Genomic DNA, 26,746 nt, shown 5'->3' with positions numbered 1-26,746 from the left:
AGATTCTTGGCTAGCGGGCTTACCAGCGCGCAAGGGGACTAGCGAACATCACAGGTGAGAGGCTCAGAAGGGAGGAAGGAGAGCTCTCTGGAATCATAACCAGGGATCTGCAGTTCATTCCCTAGCAGTTCATCCCCCTGGACAACAAACAATCTGAATGGGATCCAGCCTCAGCTGCTGCAGCTGTAGGTGCAATTCCCAGCGAACAGAGCTCTCTGTGAGTGGAAGTGGCCAAGATGGCCTAGTATCCCTGCCCCTCAGCACCTGCAATGGCTGGCAAGTGCCCACAGCATACAAACACATTACAAACTCTGGCCCCTCACCCGGAGGAATGTGTCCAGGGCACCATTCTCCATATACTCAGTGATGATCATCATCGGCTTCCCTGGGGAAAGAGGAAAAAAGAGCATCACCCACACTGCACCCCTCTCTGCTACAGGATCCACTGTGAGCCACCCGGCTCTCTTATCCACAAAGCAGCATGATTCCTCACCTCCTGTTCACCCTGCAGTGCCCTTCATCCCACACCCCCAACTTGGAGCCCAGCCCCAGCCAGCTCCCTGCCTTCCCCCCTCACACCTCCAGAAATGAATTCATACCTTTCCTCTCCTCATGCCCACAGGAGACACATCCCTTCTCCTCACTCCCCAACCATCCTTAATGGGGGCTCTCATGATGGTGTTCCCCAACTCTCACAGAGCTACATCTCTCCCTGCCACAGGCTAATAGGATGGCAGTCTCCCTCTCCTCCCTGCACAGGCTAGTGGGCAGCACCCTCTTCTCTTCTGGCTCTCACAGGAATATGGCCATTCTACCCCCACCTTGTACTCGCACAGTGGTGCCCATCACTGCCCATCCCACATGGGCTCTTACGCTTGGTGACGACCCCCTCCAGGTGCACGATGTTGTAGTGATTGAACTGGCCCATGATTGTTGCCTCACGCAGAAAATTCCACCACTGAGAGTCCGAATATGTTGACTTCAGGGTCTTGATAGCAACCACAATACGCTCCTTCCCTGGCAGGCGCAGGGTGCCACGATAGACCTCCCCGAACTCCCCTGCGGCATCGTCAAAGACAGGAGGTTACTGGGGAACACAGGAATAGGGGCGGCAGACAAGGGGAGGTGTGAGGGGGAACCCAGGAATGAGGGCATGGAGACAGCCCCAATGAGACTCACCCTCCCCAATAACATTCTCCATGGTGATATAGGCCACATCTAGTTCCTTGGTGAACTCCAAGACCCCCCTGCTCGGGTCCTCATAGGGCTGTAGGTCCACATAGGGCTTCAACCAGACCTTCTCCTCTATGGCAAAGAGAAACAGAGAGAAATAAACACCCTGTCACCAAGAGTCCTGGGACTCTCTTGAGAGACAGGATGCTCTCGTTTCCCAACCAGAGCATTGGGCGAAACAGCTGGCAATCGTATGTGGAAAACCAGCGCCATTAAGGGAAGAGACAAACTAATGTAGAAAGTCAGTGCTGACAGCCAAGCAAGCTCATCCAGAGCCAGGGCCCTCCAGTCTCTCTCATTAAGAATCTCTGACCCACCCCAGACCTCCCCCTGGACTCGCTGCCCTCTCTCTCAGCAGAGCTCCCCTCCCCTTCCTGGCTTTGGATCTCACCTCGGTCGAAGGCTGAGATGTCATAGTCTGGCCGTGCTTGGTGACAACGGGCTTTCCTGGAAGACAGACAGACAGTCATCATCAAACCTGAATGACTAACCGAGCAACAGTCAGGGCTGGCTCCAGCATTTTTGCTGCCCCAAGCGGCGGAAGGAAAAAAAAAAAGCCACGATCGGCGGCGCTTCGGCAGCCACTCTACCGTGCCACTTCATTCTTTGGCAGCAATTTGGCGGCAGGTCATTCCCTCCGAGAGGGACTGGGGGACCTGCCACCGAATTGCCACTGTAGAGCTTGACGTGCTGCCCCTTTCCGTTGGCCACCCCAAGCACTTGCTTGGGGTGCTGGTGCCTGGAGCTGGCCCTGGCAACAGGACACTGAGGCAAAGGCAAGAGCAGATGTCTCAGAGTCCTTTCCCCAGCTGGTCAGGATTAGGGCTCCATGCACTCTGCAGCAGTGTGGATCCAAGTGCTGCACCCACTTCCCCGTGTTCCGATGCCGAAGGTGGGAAACACTGCAGCAGCTTCATTTACAGTTAAAACTGAGGTTTTAACTCACTACACATGGGAATGAACAATACCATTGCACAGGGCCCAGGGAAGTTACTTAGAGATTAAAATCCATTAATTTACATTGTCCCCATACTTTTAGTTTCAGTGTGCCACAGGTCCTTCTAGTGACAACACATAATGGCATCACAGAGAAGCTGGAGAATTTAGTAGCTGAACTGGCCTGGGGACAGCGGTGGGAGGTGGCATATGGGAGGTTGAGATCATGGATATGCACATTAGCTGTATGTTTCTGCTGAAGTGATCAGTAGTGAAATAAGTTACCCATGCTATGTAAATTATTGCATAACAACAACAAATTGTCACAGCTAATACTCCCTTAATAGAAACAGAGCAATGCACACCTCTCAGAGCCATTGTTCTTCTTTGAGTGCTTGCTCGTATCGATTCCAATTAGGTGTGCACGTGCCGTGTGCATGGCCATCGGAAAGTTTTCCCCTAGCAACACCCATCGGGTCAGATGTGGAGCCCCCTGGAGTGGCGCCTTCATGTTGCTCAATATATATCCCAGCCGACCCGGCACCTCCCCAGTTCCTTCTTACTGCCCGTGACAGTTGTTGGAACCATGGAATCTTGCTCTGTTTGCTCTCCACGTTTCCCTAGCTCTCTAGATAGTTGTTGTTAGTTTGGTTTATAGTTCTTATTTTTGGTATTTTCATGTTAGCCGGATTAGGGGGTTTTCCCCTCCACCCCGACCCTTCTTCTCGGGCTCTATGCCCAGTCTCCAGGATTCAAGCCCTGTCGGTCCTGGTCTAAGCCCATGCCAATGGGGAACCCTCATGACTCTTGTCTGAAGTGTTTGGGGGAGGCTCATCAAGCCAAAAATTTCACGATCTGCAAAGGGTTTAGTTCTCAGACTAAAAAGGAGAGTGACTTTTGCTTAAAGCAGCGAGACAGTTCTTAGTCCTCAGCCTCCTTCGGCGTGGCGCCCCAGCGGCAGTAGTGGAGGTGGCGGTAGTGGAGTTGGACTCTGACTGAGACCCGCAGCACCAATGCTTCCCGGCACCACAACCGGCGACATCAGCTCGGCACTGCTCCCACTCCCCTGATCAGAAGCGGCACTGGAAGCTGGAAAAGGGTGGCTCTCCTACACCGAGACCAGCTTCCCTGGAGCCAACCACTGGGGTGTGTCCCAGAGGGGAGCTCCCAGGAGGAAAAGCCGCATTCCCGGCACCGTTGACTCCAGCCCTGCGAGGGGATCCATTGAGTACACTGCCACTGGACTCCCCAACCCGCAGTGTGGTAGAAGTCCAGCTACCTTCTACCCCGGGCACCTTTGCGGTCACAAGGGACCTCATTGCCATGATGGTATCGGGGTCCCCTCAGCTCCACGCCAACACCCCAGTGCCTCTGCGGTTGGCACATCTTGGAGCAAGCTGGCATTGATTCACCCGTCAGCACTGTCGGTCGAGTTGCGGCACTGTTCCGCTCCTGGCGCCACTCAGAGTCCTGGCACCGCTCTCCATCAGGGTGACAGTCATAGAATCATAGAATATCAGGGTTGGAAGGGACCTCAGGAGGTCATTTAGTCCAACCCCCTACTCAAAGCAGGACCAATTCCCAACTAAATCATCCCAGCAAGTGCTTTGTCAAGCCTGACCTTAAAAACCTCTAAGGAAGGAGATTCCACCACTTCCCTAGGTAACCCATTCCAGTACTTCACCACTCTTCTAGTGAAAAAGTTTTTCCTAATATCCAACCTAAACTTCCCCCACTGCAACTTGAGACCATTACTCCTTGTTCTGTCATCTGGTGCCACTGAGAACAGTCTAGATCCATCCTCTTTGGAACCCCCTTTCAGGTAGTTGAAAGCAGCTATCAAATCCCCCCAGAGTTCTTCTCTTCTGCAGACTAAACAATCCCAGTTCCCTCAGCCTCTCCTCATAAGTCATGTGTTCCAGCCCCCTAATCATTTTTGTTGCCCTCCACTGGACTCTTTGCAATTTTTCCACATCCTTCTTGTAGTGTGGGGCCCAAAACTGGACACAGTACTCCAGATGAGGCCTCACCAATGTCGAATAGAGCGGAATGATCACGTCCCTCGATCTGCTGGCAATGCCCCTAATTATACAACCCAAAATGCCATTAGTCTTCTTGGCCATAAGGGCACACTGTCGACTCAAATCCAGCTTCTTGTTCACTGTAACCCCTAGGTCCTTTTCTGCAGAACTGCTGCCTAGCCATCTGGTCCCTAGTTTGTAGCAGTGCATGGGATTCTTCCGTCCTAAGTGCAGGACTCTGTACTTGTCCTTGTTGAACCTCATCAGATTTCTTTTGGCCCAATCCTCTAATTTGTCTAGGTCTCTTTGTATCCTATCCCTACCCTCCAGTGTATCTACCACTCCTCTCAGTTTAGTGTCATCTGCAAACTTGCTGAGGGTGCAGTCCACGCCATCCTCCAGATCATTAATGAAGATATTGAACAAAACCGGCCCCAGGACCGACCCTTGGGGCACTCCGCTTGATACCGTCTGCCAACTAGACATGGAGCCATTGATCACTACCTGTTGAGCCTGACGATCTAGCCAGCTTTGAACAATGGCTGCCACCTGTAAAGTTCTGAGTCATGCATGGACATGTGACTTGCCCATGTGACTCCAAAACTGCAGCTTGCGGCTGGATTCTGCATAGGAGAGAAGAAGGGGGCTCCACTCACAAGAGAAAGTCTACTTAAGCCCCTGGAAGACCCCTCCATTTTGTCTTCAGCTGGCTCAAGACATAGCCTCTCCACCCCAAAGGATACCTAAAAGGAACTGGAACAAAGGCCAGAAACACAGCGGTGTGAGTGATTGCTGGACCCAGACTAGGAGGAGACTAGTCTGTAAAAGAAGCTTACTGGAACATCTCTGAGGGTGAGGTTTTATCTGTATTCAGCTTCTTACTGTACTAGGCTTAGACTTGCATATTTTATTTTATTTTGCTTGGTAATTCACTTTGTTCTGTCTGTTATTACTTGGAACCACTTAAATCCTACTTTTTGTATTTAATAAAATCACTTTTTACTTATTAATTAACCCAGAGAGTGTATTGACACTGGGGTGGGGGGAAGAGAAACAGCTGTGCATATCTTTCTATCAGTGTTACAGAGGGGGAACAATTTATTAGTTTATCCAGCGATGAGCTGCCAAAATCTTAACAACCGGTTCCCTCCTCATCCCGCAAGGGGGACGTGGCCCGCCCCCACCCGCCGGGACTCCTGCCCCATCCAACCCCCCGCGTTCCTTGATCCCCTCTGGAACACCTGCCCCATCCACCCCCCTTCCCTGTGCCCTGACTGCCTCCCACCACCCCATCCAACCCCCACTCCTTCCTGACTGCTCCCCGGGGACCCTTGCCCCCATTCAACCACCCTGTTCCCCGCCCTCTGACCACCCCGACCCCTATCCTCCCCCCAACCCCCGACCAGCCCCCCCAAACTCTCCTGCCCTCTATCCAACCCCACCCGCTCCCTGCCCCCTTACCGCACTGCCTGGAGGTGGCTGGCGGAGCTACAGCCATGCTGCTCGGCTGGAGCCGGGCCACACCACCGCCATGCAGTGCCTGGAGCACTGGGTCAGGCTGTGAGCTCGCAGCACCCCCACTTCCCATGAATCAGCTGTTCGTGCAAGAAGCCTGGGAGGGCAGAGAAGCAAGCAGCGGCTTTGCGCTCAGGCCCAGGGAGGCGGAGGCGGAGTGGAGTTGAACTGGGGTGAGGAGCACTTCCCCTGCGCGCCCAACCTGGGTTACCTGCTGCGGCAGGGGCGGCCCCCCCGCCCCAGCTCACCTCTGCTACTTCTCCGCCTCCCTGGGCCTGAGCGTGAAGCTGCCGCACCACTTCTCCCTGCTCCGAGGCTTCCTGCGAGGACAGCTGATTTGTGGGAAGCGGGTGGGGAGAAGCAGGGCGGAGGTGGAGCAGAGGTGAGCTGGGGCCGGGGGGCAGGGCGGGGAGCTGGAGCACCCACGGGGTTGACGCCTAAGGCGCCACCTTTGGATAATGCGCTCAGGGGGAGTGGCCGCTTCCCTGCCCCCCCTCCCACCCCAGCTATGCGCCTGGGTCACTTCAACTTACCGGTTGATAAATTTAGAAGCCCACACAGGACAACAAGTTCTAAAAGGGCTTCTAAATTTACCAACCGGTTCCCATGAACTGGTGCGAACCAGCTCCAGCTCATCACTGAGTTTATCCTGTATAAGCTTTATACAGGGTAAAATGGATTTACTTGGGGTTTGGACCCCACTGGGAGCTGGGCCTCTGAGTGTTGGAGACAGGAACACTTCTTAAGCTATTTTCAGTTAAGCCTGCTGCTGTTGCGAGATGTTGTTCTGACCTGGGTCGGGGTTTGTAGCAGGCTAGTCTGTCTGACTCAAACCAGGCAGGGTTCTGAAGTCCCAAGCTGCCAGGGAAAATGGGCTTAGAGGTAGTCCCAGCACATCAGTTGGCAGTTCCCAAGGGGTTTTCTGTGATCCAGCCTGTCACACATCACCCTGGCCCTCGTGCTCCAGCTATCGCTCCCTGGGATCGGACACAGGTTCGAGGATTTCGGACCATGGCCAATCAGACCGTGGCCACCTTAATGTGGGGGCGGGGTCATAGGAGGGACACGGAGAGGGACCCACCCAGGGACCCACCCAGTGAACATTCTGGACTCTGTGGGCGTACCACCAAGCACAGGGTGCACCGTCTGGGGCTTCCCGATCAGTCCCCTCCGAGCCACGGGTGCCGGAAGCCGCTGCCAGTCGGCCTGCTATGGGGGGTATGGAAGAGGTGGTGTGCACTCTTCCCACTTCAAGACCCCTTCCGACTCCGATCCGATCCCTGAGCTGGGCCCTGCGGTTGGTGACACAGGACAGCAGGCCCCCACACTGCAGGGTGGTCAAGATGACCCTCTTCCCCGCATAGCCTCCTCTTCCTCCTCCCCCGATGAGGCTGTGGCAGGCACTTCTATCTCCGGGCCACCTCCGACTGATATCTGTGCCCACCAGGATCTCCTGCGCAGGGCTGCATGCAATATGAACCTGCAGGCTGAGGAGGTGGAGTAATCGGAGGATTCTGTGGTGGACATTTTGGCCCCAGAAGGCCTGTTAAGGGTGGCCCTGCCTCTCATCAGGACCATCCAGACTAATGCCAAAACCATCTGGCAGACCCTGGCCTCCATTCCCCCTACGGCCAAGGGAGTGGAGCGCAAGTACTTTGTCCCCTCGAAGGGGTATGACTACTTGTTCACCCCCCCCCCCCCCACAGCCCTGCTCGCTCACGGTTGTGGCTGTGAACGAGAAGGAGCGACACGGTCAGCCAGCCCCTGCACCCAAGTCGAAGGAAGCTAAGCGCCTTGACTTGTTTGGACACAGTCTACTCTATGGGAAGGCTTCAGGTCCAGATTGCCAGTCAGCAGGTGCTCCTGAGCCATTACAATTTTAACTCCTGGAACTCCATGCTGAAGTTCAAGGAGCTTGTGCCTCCTGAGTCCAGAGAGGAGTTTGGGGCCCTGGTTGACAATGGCAAGCGGTGGCACGGACCTCTTTGCAGGCCTCACTGGACGCTGCAGACTCGTCTGTGTGTACGTTGTCCTCTGGGATTGGTCATGTCTCCCGGAGGTTCAGCAGATGCTACATGACCTCCCCTTTGATGGGGAGGGTCTGTTCACAGAACAGATCGACTCTAGGCTGCTCAGCCTTAAAGACTCAAGGATGACCATGAAGTCCCTGGGTATGCACACCCCAGCAACCCAGCAGAAACACTTCAAGCCTCAACAACCACAGCAGCACTCCTATCATCCTCAGCTGAGGCAGGATTTTTACAGATGGTGGGGGCGTAATGGCAGGAGGAAACCTCCTAGCCCACGGACCACAGGGTCCTTCACACGGTGGAAGCGAGATACTCTCTCCAATTTTGTTCCTCCCCGCCCTCCCATCCTCCTTCCCCGTCCCTCTTCAGGGACCCTTCTCACAAGCAACTCCTTATTCAGGAGGTTCAGGTGCTCCTCGCCATGGGGGCGATTGAGGAGTTCCAAGGGAACTAAGAAGCAGGGCGGGTTACTTCTGATATTTCCTAACCGACAAGGCCAAAGGGAGCTTCCGGCCCATTCTGGACCTGCGCGGGCTCAACAAATTCATGGTAAAGTTGAAGTTCCGCATGGTTTCCTTGGGCACCATTATACCTTCCCTGGATCCTGAAGACTGGTACGCTGCCCTCGACATGAAGGACGCGTATTTCCACATAGCGATTCATCCGGTGCACAGACATTTCCTCTGCTTTGTGGTCAACCATGAACACTACCAGTTCATGACCCTCCCCTTCGGCCTTTCCATGACCCTCCCGGGTGTTTACCTCATGTATGTCAGTTATGGCTGCCTTCTTCCATCGACAGCGGGTGCAAGTATATCCTTACCTCAACGACTGGCTGATCCGGTGCCGCACCAGAGAACAGGTGCAGTCCCACCTCCGCCTGGTCAGGGATACATTTCTTCAGGTGGGTCTCCTCCTCGACATAGCAAAATCAACCCTGGAACCGACTCAGAGAATAGAGTTCATCGGGGTGGTTCTGGACTCCTCAGGTGTGATTCCTCCTGCTGGACACTCATTTCCAAGCTCTCGCGGGCCTCATTCGAGGTCTTCAGAGCTTCCTGACCTCGACGGCAAGAAGTTGTCTGAGTCTTCTTATATGACCCGGCACACCAGGCTCTGGCTCTGGCTGCAGGCCTGGCTCGCTTCGGTCTATTGCCCGGGGTGTGACAGCCTGAACTTGGTGGTCACCGTTCCGGAGTGGGTCCTTGCCTCCCTCCACTGGTGGCTAGATTCCTGGGTGGTGTGCAAAGGGGTCCCCTTTCACAGTCCATAGCCTTCCTTGTCCCTGGTCACAGATGTGTCAGCCTTGGGGTGGGGTGCTCATCTCGGAAACCTTCGGACTCAGGGCCTGTGGTTCCCGTCCACACTCTCCCTCCATATCAATGTCTGGGAGCTGATGGCAGTGCATCTTGCTTGTCAGGCCTTCCAGGAGCACCTGCGGGGTCGTTGTGTGGCAGTTCTCAAGGACAACACCACGGCCACGTTCCACATCAACAAGCAAGGGGGGGCCCATTCCTCCCCTCTCTGCCAGGAAGCCATTCGACTGTGGGAGTTCTGTATAGCCCACTCCATTCACCCGGTGGCGTCCTTCCTTCCTGGGATCTAGAACACGCTGGTGGACTGCCTCAGCAGGTCCTTCCAGTCACACAAGTGGTCTCTCCAGCCGGATGTCATCCACCTCATCTTCCAAAGGTGGGGGTTTCCCCAGGTTGATCTGTTCACCTCCCGCAGCAACCAGAAGTGCCCAGCGTTCTGCTCCTTCCAGTGTCGCTGCCCAGGCTCCCTCAAAGACGCGTTCCTGCTTCCCTGGATGGGTCGCCTGTTTTACGCCTTCCCTCCATTGCCCCTTGTGCACAAGGTCCTGCTCAAGATTCGCAGAGATGGGGCAAAGGTGATTCTGGCGTCTCTGGCATGGCCCAGGCAACATTGGTACACCATGCTGTTAGAACTGTCCATGGACGTTCCAGTCCCGTTGCCTCTGTCATCCCGACCTGCGGTCTCTCCACCTCACAGCATGGATGCTAAGTAGCTAAACCCTACGGACCTTCTGTTTTCGGACTCTGTACAGCAAGTACTACTGGGCAGCAGGAAGCCTTCCACTTGAGCCACGTACCTGGTGAAGTGGAAGCAGTTTTCATGTTGGTGCGACCAGCGCCACACCCCCCCTTCCCTCCAGGCACTAGTGCCCCTCATTTTGGAGTACCTCCTGCACCTGAAACAGCAAGGCCTGGCGGCATCCTCTGTGAAGGTTCACCTTACAGCCATCTTGCCAATCCTATGGTTGTTCGCTTTCTCAAGGGCTTGGACCGCCTCTACCCTCAAATCTGGCAGCCTGTCCCCATGTGGGACCTTAACCTGGTCCTTTTGAGGCTCATGGGGCCCCCGTTTGAGCCTCTGGACACATGCTTCCTCTTGTATGTCTCCTGGAAGATGGCTTTCCCTGTTGCCATCACATTGGCGAGGTGCGTCTCCAAGCTAAAGGCCCTTACCTCAGAACCACCTTACACGGTCTTCCATAAGGAAGCTCAGACCTCACCTTGCCTTTCTTCCCAAGGTGGTGTCGGCCTTCCACACCAGCCAGCACATTTTCCTGCTTGTTTTTTTATCCTAAACCTCATGCTGGTCCCTGGGAGCAGCAGCTGCATTCCCTTGATGTCCGCAGGGCTCTGGCCTTCACTGAGCACACTAAGCCATTCAGGAAATCGACCCAGCTTTTCGTTGTGGTGGCAGACCAGATGAAGGGTCTCCCGGTCTCCTCTAAGAGGATCTCCTCTTGGATTATGTCCTGCATCCACGCTTGCTATGAGCTGGCCAGCGTACCGACCCCAGCTCTCATCGCTCACTCCCCAGCTCTCATCGCTCACTCCACTAGGGCCCAAGCCTCATTGGCGGCATTCCTGGCCCAGGTACTGATTCAAGAAATTTGCAGGGCAGCGACTTGGTCCTTGGTGCATACTTTTGCCTCGCACTATGCCATCATCCGGCATGCCAGGGACGATGCAGCTTTTGGTAGAGCGGTACTTCAGTCCACATTGCTTCACTCCAACCCCACCACCTAGGTAAGGTCACCTAATTGGAATCAATATGAGCAAGCATTCTAAAAAGAAAAATGGTTACTCACCTTTGTAACTGTTGTTCTTCGAGATGTGTTGCTCATATCCATTATAAACCCGCCTCCCTCTGTCAGAGTATCTGGCAAGAAGGAACTGGGGAGGCGCTGGGTCAGCTTGGGTATATATTGAGTGCCCTGAAGGAGCCACTCCAGGGGACTCCACAGCCTACCTTACAGGTGCTGCCAAGGGGAAACTTTCCGACAGCTGTTCACGCAGTGCATGCAAACCCTAATTGGAATGGATATGAGCAACACATCTCGAAGAACAACAGTTACAAAAGTGAGTAACCATTTTTCAGGCTGTCTGCAGACCCAGATGTTGCACCACTTACATTTGGTTCACATTCTCAAGATTTTCTTTGCAACCAGGAGAGGTAGACCCATAATTAATAGGGGGTGGAGTTTCTGCAATTTCTGCAGCTGCAGAATACATAGGCCCTTGTGAAAATGCACAGGACTGCTGGCCTCAAATAGCTCTGCTGTTTGTGCCTCAGTCCTGACCCCCTGCTCTTCTAGTTTAGACTATGAAGTTTACAATCTTCAGCAGCTAAAATGTCGCAGACTTAATCAGCTCCTGCTTCCTTCCTCCTGAAAAAGCTCTCCTTCACATCCAAACAAGAGCAGACATCATCAGCTTTCTAGGGTAGGGGGTGGGAAGGGACAGGGTTAGAATTTGGAGTCTCCCACCCCGAACCTGTTTTGTCCCCCTGAAATGCATAAAATGGCATCCTGACAAAGACATAATGTCACAGTGCCGGATCACAAAGGGGCAATGTCCAAGAGGAAATAGGACAGTGGGAAGCCACTGCTCCTTTCTCGGTTGTCAGCAGTGAGTGCCAACCCGACAGACCTATCATGCAAACCTCATGCCAGCCCTGCAAGTCACCTTGCACAGCATGAGCACATTGTCAATGCAAACGGCCAAGTCCCTCAGTACACCGTCAAACCCCAGCTGTCTCATTCCACCTGGCCCTGGCCTCCCATCTCCCCTTCCATCTCTAACCAGTCACCCCAACTTCTATCTGTTCTGCTCCCCAATGAACAGTCAAGCCCCACCACCACACTGCCTGGCTTCTCTCTCCACAGCTCCTTCCTCACCATACCACCCAGCCCTCCCTACCCCACCACCCTTTTCATCCAAGAAGGGGCTGAGTTTACCTTTGTGTGAAGATGAAGATTCCCACAACCAGTCCAATAAACAGTAGGATTCCAAAGACAATGGAGACAAGCACCCCGCCAGATGGAGCCCCCGTGTCTGTGGGACAGAACGACAGTCACATGCTTTCCCCACACAAAAACAAAAGACCAGCACTCCCCTCCCCAGGCTGTGGTGACTGAGAATGTAACAGCCAGCCTGTCTAGCAGATGGTGCTGAATGAGCAATGGCCATCTGCCCTCCCTAGTGCTGGGCAATAGCATAGAACTACAAGTGGCTGGAAATACCAGTAGTGTCATTTGAAGGAACATGGGAATGGGAGCAGGGAAGGAATAATGCTGACACATCCTGGGGTGTGGCCATCAGCCAGACTTGACTCCCAGTGCATAATTATTACCCATGTACATAGTGCATAGCCACATGGCACTTTGAGTGTAAAAGCCAGCAGGTTTGGGCCAAATATCATTATTATTGTTATTTCACATGGTGGATGAACTAAAATTCACCTTCAAATGGATGTCTGGATGAATTCCAGTTAAGATCCTGATATTCAGCTCCAACTGAATTATTTTTCCAAATACTTTCAGATACCAAATATTTCCACTCTCTCCTTCTCACCTGTTTGCACCTACCCACTTTGTATTAGACCCTTTGTTCTACTCAGGAATGAAGTCAGGGAGCCTGGCACACAGTCTTCAAGGGAGTCTAACTTGCCTTATTCCCCACTCATGCAATCTGTCCTGGAAAATGGACATTTTCCTCCACCTTCTGCATACATTCATCAAACTCTGAGCTTGGTCCTGAGGCCAATTAGTTCATTGGCAGCTGTTGGGTACGGAGCATTTTTGAAAATCCAACAGATGACTAATTATGGACTTGGGAGCCTAACCGTAGGCTCCTGTTTTTAAAATATTGTTCCTAGTTTCTGTCTTGCGATGGGGTTTGTGTCCTGTTTGTTTGAATAAAGCAAATTCTCTTCTCCATTCAGATTCTTGAGGCCGAGCAATTCTAGTCCATAACAGTCCCCGCATGCTTATCACAACAAGGGCTAAGTGACTAGGAGAGTTGGGTGAATTATATTCACTGAATCACTTACCTGACACAACCTCTCAAATCTATTATTTGATTTTTTTTAATTATTGTTTTTCACCCAATTCTAATGACACCACTATTCTTTAGAAAATGTGACTAGTGGGACATTTGGGGAACCACCCAGGAGAAAGAACGAAAAACAGGAAATTCCTAGACAAAGGAGAATTAAGGGAGAATGAAGGATGAGACAATATTTCACTTACAACCAATGCTAGCTAGACCACTACAATTCAAAAGCCAAACAGAAAGTGTTAGAGCTAGCGGCAGCAGTGTGACATTAAGGAAGACAAAGTTTAGGCTGAATGTCAGGACATTATGGTGAGATCTGTGCGTGTGCGTAATTGTCTCCAAAAGGGATGGAAAGGAAGACCCCTCACGTGGGATGCAGGGAACAATCCTGCACTGACCTGGGAGTGGAGGTGAGAGGCCTGTGAGAGACAGGGTACCTCCCCTATCATGTGTTCTCTGCAGCACTAATCGCTACACTCTGCTTTCAGGGAGACCTCCCTTCCTTCACCTACCTTGATCCAGCTTTTAGCTGAGTTCACAATCAGAATCATGCTCAGGAGCCAGGTAAAATGCTGCAGGACTTGGCCCCAGATAACAAGAATCCCAAAAGTGCTATTCCTCAGTTATTTCCTTCCACAACTGTGTGTGCTGGGGGAAGAACCTAGGCCATAAGTGCGAAGCCCCTGCAACCCACCAGTCAGATAGAGGGTAGCTGTGCCTCACCTGGCGGGAGGGTGCGAAACTCCTGTTCCTGGGAGAAGGGGCCAGGGCCTAGGGGTGTGATGGAGCGCACACGGAGCAGATAGGCTGTGTCCGGCTGCAGGTCCCTCAGGGTCACATTGGGTTCATGGAATTGCTTCACTGTGTAGTGTGCATCCTCTCCCTGCGGGGGCCAGACACAGGTTACTTGGACAGCCTACCACACATACGGAAACAGAACATAAGAATGGCCATAATGAGTCAGACCAAAGGTCCATCTAGTCCAGTATCCTGTCTTCCGACAGCGGCCAATGCCAGGTGCCCCAGAGAGAATGAACAGAACAGGTAAGCATTAAGTGATCTGTCCTGTCACCCATTCCCAGCTTCTGGCAAACAGAGGTTAGAAGACACCATCCCTGTCCATCTTCGCTAACAGCCATTGATGGACCATGAACTTACTTATGAACGTATCTATTTCTTTTTTGAACCCTGTTATAGTCTTGGCCTTCACAACATCCTCTGGCAAGGAGTTCCATGGGTTGACTGTGCACTGTGTGGAAAAAATACTTCCTTTTGTTTGTTTTAAACCTGCTGCCTATTAATTTCATTTGGTGACCCCTACTTGTGTTATGAGCAGTAAATAGCACTTCCTTATTTACTTTCTCCATACCAGTCATGATTTTATAGACCTCAATCATATTCCCCCTTAGTCATCTCTTTTCCAAGCTGAAAAGTCTGTTTTATTAATCTCTCCTCATATGGCAGTTGTTCCATACCCCTAATAATTTTTGTTGCCCTTTTCTGAACCTTTTCCACTTCCAACCTATCTTTTTTGACTTGAGGTGACCACATCTGAATGCAGTATTCAGGATGGGGGTGTACCATAGATTTATATAGAGGCAATATGATATTTTGTGTCTTATTATCTAGACGCTTTCTTAATGATTCCCAACATTCCGTTTGCTTTTTTGATTGCTGCTGCACATAGAATCATAGAACATTAGGGTTGGAAGGGACCTCAGGAAGTCATCTAGTCCAACCCCCTGCTTAAAGCAGGACTAATCCCCAGACAAATTTTCACCCCAGTTCCCTAAATGGCCCCCTCAAGGATTGAACTCATAACCTTAGGTTTAGGAGGCTAATGATCAAACCACTGAGCTATCCCTCCCACCTCAAGTGGATGTTTTCAGAGAACTATCCACAATGACTCCACAATCTCTTTCTTGTGTGGTAACAGCCAATTTAGACCCCATCTTTAGTATATGTATAGTTGGGATTACGTTTTCCAATGTGCATTACTTTGCATTTATCAACACTGAATTTTATCTGCCATTTTGTTGCCCAGTCACCCAGTTTTGAGAGATCCTTTTGTAGCGCTTTGCAGTCTGCCTTTGACTTAACTATCTTGAGCAATTTTGTATCATCTGCAAATTTTGCCACCTCACTGTTTACCTCTTTTTCCAGATCATTTATGAATATGTTGAATAGGACTGGGCCCAGAACAGACCCCTGGGGGACACCACTATTTACCTCTCTCCATTCTGAAAACTGACTATTTATTCCTCCCTTTGTTTAACCAGTTACTAATCCATGAGAGAACCTTCCCTCTTATCCCAGGACAGCTTACTTTGCTTAAGAGGGCCCTTATCAAAGGCTTTCTGAAAATCTAAGTACACTATATTCACTGGATCTCCCTTGTCCACATGCATGGTGACCCCCTCAGAGAACTCTCATAGATTGGTAAGGCATGATTTCCCTTTACAAAAAACATATTGACTCTTCCCCAACAAATTATGTTCATCTATATGTCTGACAATTTTGTTCTTTACTATAGTTTCAACCAGTTTGCCCAGTTCTGAAGTCAGTTTTACCGGCCTGTAATTGCAGGGATCACCTCTGGAGCTGTCTTTAAAACTGGCGTCACATTAGCTATCCTCCAGTCATTTGGTACAAAAGCTGATTTAAATGATAGGTTACAGACTACAGTTAGTAGTTCTGCAATTTCACATTTGAGTTCCTTCAGAACTCTTGTGTGAATACCATCTGGTCCTGGTAACTTATTACTCTTTAGTTTATCAATTTATTCCAAAACCTCCTCTAATGACATCTCAATCAGGGACAGGTCCTCAGATTTGTCACCTAAAAAGAATGGCTCAGGTTTGAGAATGTCCCTCACATCCTCAGCCGTGAAGACCGATGCAAAGAATTCATTTAGTTTCTCCGCAATGACCTTATCGTCCTTGAGTGCTTCTTTAGCATCTCGATTGTCTAGTGGCCCCACTGGTTGTTTAGCAGGCTTCCTGCTTCTGACGTACATACATTTTTTTTTGCTATTACTTTTTGAGTCTTTGGCTAGCTGTTCTTCAAATTCTTTTTTGGCCTTCCTAATTATATTTTTACACTTAATTTGCCGGTGTTTATGCTCTTGTCTATTTTTCTCACTAGGATTTAACGCCCACTTTTTAAAGGATGCCTTTTTGCCTCTCACTGTTTCTTCTACTTTGTTGTTTAGCCATGGCACTTTTTTGGTTCTCTTACCATGTTTTTTTTTAATTTGGGATATACATTTAATTTGAGCCTCTATTATGGTGTCTTAAAAAAGTTTCCATGCAGCTTGCAGGGATTTCATTTTTGGCGCTGTACCTTTTAATTTCTATTTAACTAACCTCCTTATTTATTTATTTATTTATTTATTTTGTGTAGTTCCCCATTCTGAAATTAAATGCTATAGTGTTGGGCTGCAGTGGTGTTTTCCCCACCACAGGAATGTTAAGTTTAATTATATTATGGTCACTATTACCAAGCGGTCCATCTATATTCACCTCTTGGATCAGATCCTGTGTTCCACTTAGGACTAAATCAAGAATTGCCTCTCCTCTTGTGGGTTCCAGGCTCAACAGGTAGTGATCAATGGCTCCATGTCTAGTTGGCAGCCAGTATCAAGTGGAGTGCCCCAGGAGTCGGTCCTGGGGCCGGTTTTGTTCAATATCTTCATTAATGATCTGGATGATGGGATGGATTGCACCATCAGCAAGTTAATGGATGACACTAAGCTGAGGGGAGAGGTAGATATGCTGGAGGGTAGGGATAGGGTCCAGAAGGATCTAGACAAATTGGAGGATTGGGCCAAAAGAAACCTGATGAGGTTCAAAAGGACAAGTGCAGAGTCCTCCACTTAGGACGGAAGAATCCCACTCACTGTTACAGACTAGGGACCAAATGGCTAGGAAGCAGTTCTCCAGAAAAGGACTTAGGGGTTACAGTGGAGGAGAAGCTGGATATGAGTCAATAGTGTGCCCTTGTTGTCAAGAAGGCTAACAGCATTTTGGGCTGTATAAGTAGGGGCATTGCCAGCAGATCGAGGGATGTGATCATTCACTCTATTCAACATTGGTGAGGCCTCATCTGGAGTACTGTGTCCAGTTTTGGGACCCACACTACAAGAAGGATGTGGAAAAATTGGAAAGAGTCCAGCAGAGGCCAACAAAAATGATTAGGGGGCTGGAGCAGATGACTTATGAGGAGATGCTGAGGGAACTGGGATTGTTTAGTCTGCAGAAGAGAAGAATGAGGAGGGATTTGATAGCTGCTTTCAACTACCTGAAAGGGGGTTCCAAAGAGGATGGATCTAGACTGTTTTCAGTGGTACCTGATGATAGAACAAGGAGTAATGGTCTCAAGTTGCAATGGGGGAGGTTTAGGTTGGATATTTGGAAAAACTTTTTCACTAGTAGGGTGGTGAAGCACTGGAATGGGTTACGTAGGGAGTTGATGGAATCTCCTTCCTTAGAGGTTTTTAAGGCCCAGCTTGACAAAGCCCTGGCTGGGATGATTTATTTGGGGTGGACCTGCTTTGAGCAGGGGGTTGGACTAGATGACCTCCTGAGGTCTCTTCCAACCTTAATCTTCTATGATTCTATGACTAGCTGCTCCAAGAAGCAGTCATTTAAGATGTCAAGAAACTGTATCTCTGCATCCCATCCTGAGGGGACATGTACCCAATCAATATGGGGATAGTTGAAATCCGCATTATTAATGGGTTTTTTATTTTAATAGCCTCTTTAATCTCCCTGAGCATTTCATAGTCACTATCATCATCCTGGTCAGGTGGTCGGTAATAGATTCCTATTGCTATATTCTTATGATTAGAACATGGAATTACTATCCATAGTTCATTTAAGATTTTTACTTCATTTGATTCTATGCTTTCTTTCACATATAGTGCCACTCCCCAACCAGCACGACCTGTTCTGTCCTTCCGATATATTTTGTATTCTAGTATTACTGTGTCCCATTGATTATCCTCATTCCACCAAGTTTCTGTGATGCCAATTATATCAATATCCTCATTTAAAACAAGGCACTCTAGTTCACCCATCTTATTATTTAGACTTCTAGCATATTATTTACACTTCTAGAGGAGGAAAGTTTCTGTGTGTCACAAACAAAGAGCAGAAGAGACACAGGTAAGGAGCAGAGAGGAGATGCCTCTCACCTTCTCAAAGTACATGACCTCGTACTGCACTGAGCTCCGGCTGCGGTGTCGTGGGGCTGGCCAAGACACAGACAGGCTGTTGTCGTCACGTTGGGTGAGAGTCAGGTGGGACACTGTTACTGGAGCTGCAGGGGAGAGCAATGGCATGAAACAGAATCAGATGAAAACACAAACAAAATCCCCTCCATCCTCCCAGGCTGTGTGGCCCCTTCGCACAGATTACAGCTTCTCCCATTGCTGCCCCTGCTGAGCCTCCAGTACTGCATTCAGCTCATCCTTCTCTGGTGTGCCTGAGGGGAAGTGAGGGGTCTAGTAGTAAATCACTGCTGATGGCCAGGGCACTTCAGCTGTGATTTTGTTGTACTTTCGAAACATCATCCACACTCACAGTAGCTCTATTAATGCAGCACCAAGGTGAAGACTTTAAATGCAGAAAGGAACTTCCAAAGTTAGGGCTCCTACAGCAACATGAACACACCTGCACTTAACAACACCATACGGGTGCAGCTCGGCTCTGACAAGTGACTGTGAAATGCCATTGTGAGACTCCATATCTATCATCTCTCAGTTAGTCCAGGGCAAACGTGCTCTGTTTAGGTGTGAAAACATGACCCTCTAATGGCAGCACTGTGAATTATCCTGGGATCCAAGAGCCAAGCCACACTCTTTCCATATCTGGCACCATCATTGGTGTAGAAGAGAGTGGTGAGGTGGGAACCTGCACTTGTGAAAGTCCCGATTTCAGTGTGTTTAAAGCCTCTATTTGCACCAAGATGTTGTGGTCTGTTTGTTGCATATATCAGGCAGGGAGGTGTCTCACTCTACAGGCCCAGTTCTGCTCTGTTACGTGGGGGCAGGTCCCATCACCTTGCAGCTGTGTAACTGAGAGAAGACTTGGGCCCCATCATGTCTGCAAAGAGCCTGGTGAACATACTGCTTTTTCTGAACGATTATTACAGCCACTACTTTGGTTTATAAACAGAACAGGAAAGTGACTGACAAAGACAGTGACAGAGCTGAGATGCCAGAGCTACAAGCACCTTAGAAGAGATTCAGTCAATAGGCAGAAGGCAGGTACCAGGCTGATGGGTGCAGCATAAGGAGAGAGATAAGATGAAGAAGGCTCAGAGACCCACATTGACTCTTCTCTTGCCTCGAAATTGCTCCCCTACCCACCTTGGTGACTCACCTGCATGCCCGACAGAGACCCAGATGGCAGGGGAGGCCCGCTGGGGGAAAGGGCTGACTTCTGAGACACCATTACGTGCCATCACAGTGAAGCTGTAGTTGGTATAAGCCTCTAGACCATTCACATCTATGGATGTATTGTTGAGGCCTGAGGCACTGGGGGAGAAGACCACGCTAGCCTCACATGGCTCACATGCCAGGACAGAGCAGTGCTGGCATGAGACGCTGTAGGTCAGATCCTTACGCCCACCATGGTCGCTGGGTGGCTGCCACCAGAGAGAGAGTTGCGTCCCCACCAGGGAGAAGCTGACATTGCGGGGACTAGAAGGGGGACCTGCACAGAGTGGAGGAGAGAGAATTAGATCCAGCATACAGGCTCCAATGCACAAACCAGTCTAGTAGTTTCCCTTCCCCTCATGCAGCTCAGGACCTGCCTCTCTCCCCACCCCATAAGGCATTTCCCTCTCCACAGCACCAACATCCCCTCTCTCTGCATCTGGCTCTCCACCCTCCTCTCTCCCCCTGACCCTTCCTCTTCTCCACATCCCCTTGCTCTCCTCCCCCAGCACTGACTCACGAGTGCAGGCAACACTTTGACTCTCAGTGGGTGCCCGGTAGAAGCCCAGGTTGCAGGGACAGGCTGTGGCCCCTGTAGCACTGGATGAGCTGTTTGGGGGGCACTTGAGGCAGTGCTCAGTCTCTGGGGAGTGACGGTAGAATCCTCGCTGGCAGGCTGCGGACACACAAACAACAGGGAAGCACAGGATTAGTGGGAAGTAACCAGCCAACCTTGCCTGGCTCCCTCATCTTCCACCTCCACAGCCCTGGTACTCCTCCCTTCCTCCTGCTCCCAGGGATAGGGAATAGAAGATCAGGGCTGCTGGAGACTGCACATGGGAGGTCCCTGTAAAAATCAACAGAACACTTAGGACTTGGTTAGCCTCAAAGAGACTCCTCCCAACATACATCCAGCACATTCCCTGTCCCTTCAAGATTTACACCAAACCTGGCTATGCCACCCTGGGCTGCAAACACCAGAGCTGAGTGTGGTGTAGGCAGCTTTGGAACTGCTAGTACTACTCCTCTACCTTTCTGGGGTGTCAAAAGAGCAACTGTGAGGCAGATCTGATGCAGCTTGGTACCAAAAAAATGCCCACACTCCCATGAAGACCTTCCTTTTGTTTTTTCTTATTTGCTTGTTTCCCTTAACCTAAAATAAAAGTCTCATTGGACATACAGGATTTCTCTTTGGGCTGGGAAATCCATAACAATGGGGGGTGCCCACTGACACCACGGGTTTAAGTCTAGGGACTGTGAGCACAGGTGGCCTTGCTGATCTTGACTGCTGTAGCAATGCATTGCCTAGCCAGCCTTGGGGCATGTAGGAATTTCTAGATCAATGTCAACACCCTGGACTACAACTTGGATGCAGCTGGACACGAAGCCAGTGTAGACTGCAAAAAAGATGTGCCAAGCACTCCCTATGGCCAAAACCACTAAGGCAGAGAGCAGCTGTATTCTGCATTGGTTGTAGCATCTCAGGAGTCTTCTAGGGAAGCCCAATGAAGAGCACTTGCAGACACCCAATAGGGAGGTCACAGGCATGGGTTACCGTGGTGAGGTTTGCACCACAGAAATGACTAATCGTCTGACCCAAAGGAGATGGAAAGAGATGCTCCAGGCCACCAATGCTATTTGGAAACTGGGGAGCAGTTGAGGGACCCAGCAATGTTTCCAGGATCCAGGAGCTCATTGACAAAGGGCAGGCATACCCCCTTCAACAACAGGGTCAGGCACTCTCTCTGCCACAAATCAGGCTTCTCCCTAACATCTGACACTGCTGGACTGAGCCTCAGCCTTTTATTTCCATCCACCCCTTGACTTGGCCAGGGAGAGCAGGCAGACCACACCATCCAGGTCTGATGACACAGACTTGCATGTCAGTTGCATAATGGTGGTGTCATGACCCAAAGAGTATCACAGCCTCACCCATCGGCTGTGGATACACATTGAGCAGGTAAGCCACAAAGAGCGAAGCCTGCAGAGTGCAGGAAGAGGGAACCACTGAGGACGTGCAAGCACTTGCCCAACAGCACTCTCTTGTCATCTTTCAGGGAAAAGCAGAACCATTCAAACGTGAGCCCATCTTTACTGGCCAGGATCTGTAGCTGAATCAACAAAATTACGTGCCCCGTGGTATTAAAGGGTGCTGACAGATCTATAGAAGAATCGAGCACGGAACCCTGGCTAGGGCTGAGTGAATAACTGATTTGTCAGTTCAGCCAGCGAACTGAAAAAATATTCAGTTCCGAAAATGTTCTGATTTTGTCAGCAAATTGAAAAAGTCTGCTTCAGGCCAGGAAGCCATCTCTGGGTATGTTTACACTGCAATTAAAATCTTGCGCCTGGCCCATGCCAGCTGACTCAGGCTCCTGGGGCTTGGGGGCTGTATCATTACACACCGATGTCTGGGACCACCATGCAGGATCCTAGAGCCCAGGCTCCAGCCCGAGCCCAAAAATTTATACGACAATTAAACCCTTCTAAGCAAACCCTAGTCAGATCACTAACACCGCAAAAGGGGCAACCTCTCAGCATACAACTTTCAGCCCAACCCTACAGATCTCCTCTCGTTCGTGGACTGGAAGGACAAAAGCACTTATGTGATGCTCATTCCCCAGGGACCTCGAAACCCTTTACAAACCCGGGGAAGCAGCAGCACTATCACCCCACCAGACAGACAGGAAGCTGAAGAACAGAGGGGAAGTAACTTTACCAAGGTTGCAAGCAAGTCAGTGGCAGAGCCAGGAATGGAACTCAGGTCTCCTCCCTCATGCTTACGGAACCACACCGCCTGCCAGGTAGGTAGAGATGGCATATATACCCAGTCCCTGCTGCTAGGGGGAGCAAGGGCTGAATGGGGAAACCAAGTGAGGAGAACAACCACTTCAGGGGATACTCACCCTACATCCTGACTTTACCCCAGAAACCTGACTTCCTCCTTCCTTCTTTCCTCTGAACTTTCACTTATCCAGCAATATCATCTGCATCCTCTTGTCACCTGCAGCAATCCTGCCATCAAGCAGCTTTGGGGGTCTCTCTCCCCCTTTCCCTGGTGGCAAGGACTTTAGGTGGGCTGCCAGGATTGGACAGGGCCTGGTGAACCTCCAGGGGTTTCCAAGTGCTATAGCCAAGGAGTGGGATGAGTGTGTTTTTATACCCTCCCCTTACGCTGTCCTGATATATTTCCTCATGTACCACTGTTCCTCCCCTCTCCTGCCCAGCACAGCTGGTGTTGGTGACAGTTGGCAAGCCCATCAGAAGACAATGGGTGGGGATGAAGCATCATTTGGTATGTGGCAGAAAGGGCATTTGATCTTGGTTCCCCCCAGCTCCCAGGTAATAATTGGAGCTATACCAATCTCCTAGAACTGGAAGGGACCTCAAAAGGTCATTGAGTCCAGCCCCCTGCCTTTACTAGCAGGACCAATTTTTGGCCCAGATCCCTAAGTGGCCCCCTCAAGGATTGAACTCACAACCCTGGGCTTAGCAGGCCAATGCTCAAACCACTGAGCTAGCCCTCCCCCAAGCAGACTTTTAGGCTGGTGCCAAAGGTGGCAGATTTGGTCCAGTTGTCCCTGTGTCATTACAGAGGGTATCTGGGCCTGGCCAAACAGAAAGAGGAACAGCCAGACAGGAAGCAGCAGCAACCACGGCCAGAGCTGAGCATGGAGCAAGCTGGACCCTGATCCTTGTGCCAGGCCAACCATTTGTGAGGACCCCCCCCCATCTCATTGCCCACTCCTCAGGATAGGAACAACCAGCTTACCCCCCCCCCGCCCCTGACCAGGATGGGACCAGCCCACTAACCCCCCACAAGCTGCCACGGCCTCAGCGGGGAGGCGGAAGCAGGGATGCTGGCACTCTCCTCTCCTTCCTTGCATTTTTCTGAAATGATGGCCCTGGATGAGGAACACCTAGCTAGACAGAGTGGGCTGCTGCTTCCAAAGGTATGAAAACAAGATGGGAAATTTTAGTGTGGGCCTGTGGAGGGTGTGCTGAAGAGCAGGGGAGGGAACACACCCAGGATCTAACAGGGTAGAGGCACGCCAGACAGACAGGATTATGTCACCACATCGAACCAGCCGGAGAGAAGGGAATGAACCCAGGTGAGATGGAAGGTGCAATGGTAACAAGCGCCAGCAAGGGGCAGCACCACACCAGGAAGGCAGATTCTTACTGCAGCGCAGAATGTGGAAGCTTGCTTCCCTTACGGGTGTCCTCAGGGACCCCTGCAGACACTGGATGGCAGGAAGGGGTTAAGCAAGGTGGCAGGGGTGGCAAAACCAGGGGAGGAGAACAGGCTAGTGCCACAGCAATGGAAATATTGTGAGACCTGATGTATGTTTTGGTCCCCGCAATATTTCCTCTGTCTCTGGGGAGGATGCATTGTGAGAAGGGGCAGCCTGGGCTCCCTTGGTGCGGAGGAGAGAGGTGGGGGCTGGAGGTAGGTTAGGTGGGATGGGGTGGCCAGACAGAGCCGTGTCATTTCAGGGATGTGGGGAGAGCTGTTTCCACTCCAGGGCAGGAACCTCTGCAGGTAGTCTAAAAGCAGCATGTGGGGTGGGAGCAGGAAGGTGGGTGAGGGGCTGCTCTGGAGGCCTGTGGGCAGGGGGGAGGGATACCGAGCTGCTGCAGCCACCCTAAGTGTGCCATTTCCTCGACCTACCATTTGTGTCCGAGGCCCAGGTGAGAGTTTGCCCCACCGCTGCCCTCCCACCCCCATCACCCCAAACTCCCTGGCACACATCCCAGCCCCAAACCTTGCCCCCCATTCAAAGCAAGGTTCCCCCTGCCTCTGTCTGGGGGGCAGCTGTGCCAGGTCCCCATCCAGAGCTGAGAATTCTGATTCATATGTGGAAGGAGGATATGAGAAGGGAACAAGTTTCAAATAAATCAGATACAAACTGGGGTGACCCCGCCACATTAGCAGAAAATGAGGCACCCCTCCCCTGTGTGGGCGGTACAGAGTGTGGGACTGGCCCAGAGCGCTGTTGCCATCGCTGCCGCCACGTCCCACCCAGCAATTATCTTTAACAAGGCCTCTGTGGGCTCATCAAACAGGAAGAGGAACAGAGAGTCTCTGCCCTCAGTGCACCCAGAGTGGGAGGTTACTCCCCGTTAGAGACGTCAGCTGAGCCATTCCCAGACTTCCTGTACCCTGCCCCTCCTCCCCATCCCCAACTGCCTGTTCCCCCTGCCTTCCCAGTGCACCCCCATAACGTTTGGGCAGCTTTGTTGTTTGGAATTAAAGTCCGAAGGAATCAAATGGGGAAAACAGGTTCTGGGAAAGGCAAAAGACCAGGACCGCCCTCCTGAGGGCAAAGATCAGAGCCGGCTGCCCTGCCCTTCATTCATCATTATTACTAGTATTTATTTGGTGCACGTCACTAGGGTGACTGGGCACCTTACAAAGATTAAGCTGAGGCAATCAAGAGTACAGTAATAAGAGACCAACCCACATACTCTCTGCTGCTTTGCCAGCCAGCTAGGAAACCAGGGGACCCAATTGGTTTGGAAGGCTTGGGCAAAGAGAGGCATCCTGCACCTTTGTAATTAATTGTATTACCGCAGGGAGCTAATGCCAGAGGTGCAGGCTGGCCACTGGGAAAGCTATGCCACCAGTGCCCACAAGCAACATCTTTGGGATGCAGAGCCGTCTATCTCCACATAAGCATAGATCTATGGTGGGTGCAAGGGGGTGAGGTGCCTGGGCTTAGACCCCTTAAGGCTTTACACTCTGATATCAGTACCTGAAAAGTCACCCAGCAGTTGTCTGAACTAGTGCACAGCTGGGACCCCCTCACACTCCGATTACTATCCCTCCTCATCCTCCTATTCCAAGGCAAAGGTCAGAGATGTCTTCCTTGTGATGTCCTCCTCCCTTATCAGAGGGTACCGGTCACAGCTGGATCTCCCCCCCCCATCCCATCCCATTCCATCCCATCCCAGTGAAAGACTCTCCCTGCCTTTCCAGCCCTCTTCCTATCAGAGGACAAAAGCCAGAGCTGAGTCCTCCTCATCCCCATGCCAGGGCAGAGCTCTGATCTGGACCCCGCCTCCTTCCAAAGGGAAAGGTTAGAGCCACGATCCCTGCCTCTGCCGCACTACGTGGGTTCAGCGAGAGATCTAGATTAGTTCTGATCCTTTGCATAGCACTTGGCCCCTTGCCACTGGAAATCAGCTGGAATGGAGATGTGGGAAGACAAACAGGTGCCCTAGACCTACCCTTCCTTCTCTGCATCCACCAACAAGATGCCACTTCAGGCTTTGCCATTCCCTCAAACACACCCCACCCACCACCCTCTGGGCGACTACCCTGATCCCTGTTGTCCCTTTGGAGGACACATCTGGCTTCAGCTATACTTGGGTTGGGAGGGGGAGTAGCCAGGACCTGGAGGCCGTCCCACTCCATGATAGCGGTGAGAACCAGCCCAGGCATGATGGATTCCCTGCCCCTTCCCAGGAGAGTGTGCTCAGCTCCCAGGAGGGTGGGGAGAATTCAGCAGCAACAGCTAAGTGGAAAAACTGGCTGGGCCATTGAAGGAGAGCAAAGGGGAGGGGCAGGGATCTCATGCTGGAAGTCTCCCTTAACCCTTCATCAGCTCCCAGAGCAAGGCTGGAGTGGAGAGGCATCAGCAATCCAAACAGAGATCCAGTCCCCACAGTACAGCAAACAGAGGGAGAGCAAGGCAGGGAGACAGGAATCGCTCAAGGCCCCTACAGACCCCTAAGAATCCACTGTAGATTGCCTGACTCCCTGTGCACTTAGGCTCCCATCAATTCTCCCTTTCCTCTTCATTCCTTTAGCTGCAACTATGTAGCACATGAGCAGGAATGTATCACTTGTGGGCCCTGTAACTGCCTGGGCACAGTCACCACCCCCATCAGCAATATAGGATCAGCAATGTGCCATCCACATAGGCTCAACACATCCCCTTTCTCTCCCAGCTGCTACAGGCTGGAAAATGGTCCACCAGCACCTTCTCTCCCCTTGCTGCCAAGGGAAGACTCAATCTACTGCTATGATGGGCCCAATTCAGTTTGCCAAGCGCTCCCCTCCAATACAGCGGGTGTGCCCATGGTCTTTCATGCGCTTGTTCTCCCTGAATGCTGAGCTGGGACGTGCAGGGGGTGCTATACTCATTCCCCAACACAGCAGAATTCTCTCCCACTCAGGGAATGCGTGTGCACAATACA

At 51.3% G+C, this 26,746-nt stretch overlaps 1 protein-coding gene across 4 annotated transcripts in view; it reads right to left on the bottom strand.

The window, feature by feature from the left end:
* EPHA1 (EPH receptor A1) overlaps positions 1-26,746 on the bottom strand; it is a 67,325-nt gene that overhangs the window by 5,118 nt on the left and 35,461 nt on the right. For all 4 annotated transcript variants that reach the window (XM_044999966.1, XM_044999965.1, XM_044999972.1 and 1 more), the window contains 9 exons: positions 20,064-20,219; positions 19,488-19,820; positions 18,299-18,423; positions 13,828-13,987; positions 12,006-12,102; positions 1,625-1,680; positions 1,180-1,305; positions 874-1,059; positions 324-385 (listed from right to left, as the gene is read on the bottom strand). In XM_044999966.1, coding sequence (XP_044855901.1) covers positions 324-385; positions 874-1,059; positions 1,180-1,305; positions 1,625-1,680; positions 12,006-12,102; positions 13,828-13,987; positions 18,299-18,423; positions 19,488-19,820; positions 20,064-20,219 — 1,301 coding nt within the window. The remainder of the gene's footprint in view (positions 1-323; positions 386-873; positions 1,060-1,179; positions 1,306-1,624; positions 1,681-12,005; positions 12,103-13,827; positions 13,988-18,298; positions 18,424-19,487; positions 19,821-20,063; positions 20,220-26,746) is intronic.

This window comes from Mauremys mutica, chromosome 1 (genome assembly GCF_020497125.1).
Source record: "Mauremys mutica isolate MM-2020 ecotype Southern chromosome 1, ASM2049712v1, whole genome shotgun sequence".
NCBI lineage: Eukaryota > Metazoa > Chordata > Testudines > Geoemydidae > Mauremys > Mauremys mutica.
This window is presented reverse-complemented; position numbering and strand designations above follow the sequence as displayed.